At 46.9% G+C, this 2,500-nt stretch overlaps 1 protein-coding gene across 2 annotated transcripts in view; it reads left to right on the top strand.

The window, feature by feature from the left end:
* LOC143296358 (uncharacterized) overlaps positions 1–2,500 on the top strand; it is an 82,508-nt gene that overhangs the window by 6,408 nt on the left and 73,600 nt on the right. For both annotated transcript variants that reach the window (XM_076608236.1, XM_076608235.1), the window contains exon 2: positions 1–659. This exon is cut by the window's left edge and continues 459 nt beyond it. In XM_076608236.1, coding sequence (XP_076464351.1) covers positions 376–659 — 284 coding nt within the window. In that variant the 5' untranslated portion in view covers positions 1–375. The remainder of the gene's footprint in view (positions 660–2,500) is intronic.

Here is a 2,500-nt window from a genome sequence, read left to right as displayed (position 1 = left end):
CTTCCAGTCTTCTTCCCAGGCCTCACACATGCTCATGAACTACTCCTACCCTTGCTGATCTCCAAAAACTATATACACCCTCGAGAAAATTCAATCGAGGGTGTACATCTGAACGCTGTAGAGGGCCAAGATTTCGTAACCTGTGCAGGGGGTCATTCTGTGCAGATACTCAACAGAAATCTTGAGAGTGGCTATTAAACCTACCAGCCACTTTAAGCTGTGTGTGTCGATTCACACTTCTGTGCCCTGCAGTCGGCCCAGCCCAGCCTCAAAATAAATCTTGAGAGTGGCTGTTATAAAGTTAGCAGCCACTTTTAGCTCTGTGTGTCGATTCACACTTCCGTGCCCAGCAGTCGGCCCAGCCCAGCCCTACGCATGCCTCAGGGAGCGCCGTTCCGCGCCATCATGGGCTGCTGCCACACCAAGTCTCTGACGGACGGCCAAGAGGACCCTCCCAGCAGCAGACCCAGGTCCTCGTCCAAAGGCGGGCCCAGGACCTACCTGCACAAGTACAGCGTGGACGGGTCCTCCTCGCAGACTCTTCGAGGCCTGCCCGAGGAGCGGCCCGAGTTCACCGAGCACCAGAAGAAGGTGGTGCTGGACTCGTGGAGGGTCATCCAGAAGGACATCGCCCACGTCGGCGTCGTCATGTTCGTGGGGTGAGTACACACACAAAGACACAGAAACACACACACACACACACACACACACGCACGCACGCACGCACGCACACATGTCTATTATCACTTAATGTGGATAGACATTAAATGAACAGACACACACACACACACACACACACACACACACACACACAGAGTGTAATTGCAAGGCCTTGGCCCTTAACTGGAGTGACCAATGCTTATGCAGAATAACACAAACTTGAATATTGCTAGAGAGAGAGAGAGAGAGAGAGAGGGTTATTTATATAGGGGGATGTACCGTTTAGAGTTGCATGCTCACATTGGTCTTGATATTGCTATATCTACGTTTTGACGAGAGAGAGAGATTCAGTTTCTCAAGGAGGAGTCGCTGTGTTCGGACACATCCTAACACGCTACACGACATTTGCTAGGCTAATGCCTGACCAGCAGCATAACCCCACGCACGCATTCGTATATATTTGTGTACCTGTGACTGTATGAGTGGATTTCTTCCCCAGAACTTTGTCAGAGGGCAACATTTGTGTTGCTGTGGGTGGGTGCTTAGTTTCAGAATCGAAGTACTGTGGAGTGATGGCCTAGAGGTAACGCGTTCGCATAGGAGGCGAGAGAATCTGAGCGCGCTGGTTCGAATTACGGCTCAGTCGTTGATATTTTCTCCCCCCTCCACTAGACCTTGAATGGTGGTCTGGACGCTAGTCATTCGGATGAGACGATAAACCGAGGTCCCGTGTGCAGCATGCACTTAGCGCACGTAAAAGAACCCACGGCAACAAAAGGGTTGTTCCTGACAAAATTCTGTAGAAAAATCCACTTCGATAGGAAAAACAAAACAAAACAAAACAAATCAAACAAACAAACAAAAAAAAAAACTGCATGCAGGAAAAAATACAAAAAAAGGGTGGCGCCGTAGTGTAGCGACGCGCTCTCCCTAGGGAGAGCAGCCCGAATTTCACACAGAGAAATCTGTTGTGATAAAAAGATAAGTACAATGCAATACATTACACTGGGCTGCATTCATTCTGATGTTCTTTGGACTGAACTGGAGCGATCACACACACACACACACACACACACACACACACACACACACACACACACACACAACATACGTATATATGTATGTACAGACTCAGACACACGCATAGAGACACACGCGCGCACACACACACACAGTAACACACACACACACACACACTAACACACTAACACACTCTATATATCTGTCTGTCTATCTATCTATCTATCTATTTATCTACCTATCTATATTATATATATATACTGATAGAGACAAATTGACCTGGAAGGAATTGTCCGTTGAGTTTTCTCCCTTCCCTTTATCCGTCTTTTTCTTTACACGCCCTGGGAAGGTCAGTGTGACCCAGTTGCATGAAGACCTGACACACATTATCATTCATTCATACGTTTGCAGTGGTTAATACATTTTCAGTGATTCTACAGATGTGCCTGTAAGGCACACTTCCCCATAAATACACACCACGTACATGTGTACTCAACGCACGTATGCATGCACCACACGAACGGTACGCATAACTTTTAAAGTTTGTGATAATTTCCCACTTCAGTATCCGAAATTCTGGGACCTATCAATAAAATGAACTCTTTTTTTTTCGTGTGTGTCTGCAATGCAGGCATGTAGCGTATCTTTGAATCAGAGTCTGCATTTTACAACCGACGCGTAATGACCCGCATCATGCACGCGAACTGACAGTAACTCGACTCAAGTTGCCGTGTTTTTACCTTGATATAGTCTGATTAGGTTAATGAAGGTGAAGGAACGGGTCTCCGATTGGCATCATTGCAGATGATTTTTTTGGACA

The sequence above is a fragment of the Babylonia areolata genome, chromosome 21, assembly GCF_041734735.1.
Source record: "Babylonia areolata isolate BAREFJ2019XMU chromosome 21, ASM4173473v1, whole genome shotgun sequence".
Lineage (NCBI taxonomy): Eukaryota > Metazoa > Mollusca > Gastropoda > Neogastropoda > Buccinidae > Babylonia > Babylonia areolata.
This window is presented reverse-complemented; position numbering and strand designations above follow the sequence as displayed.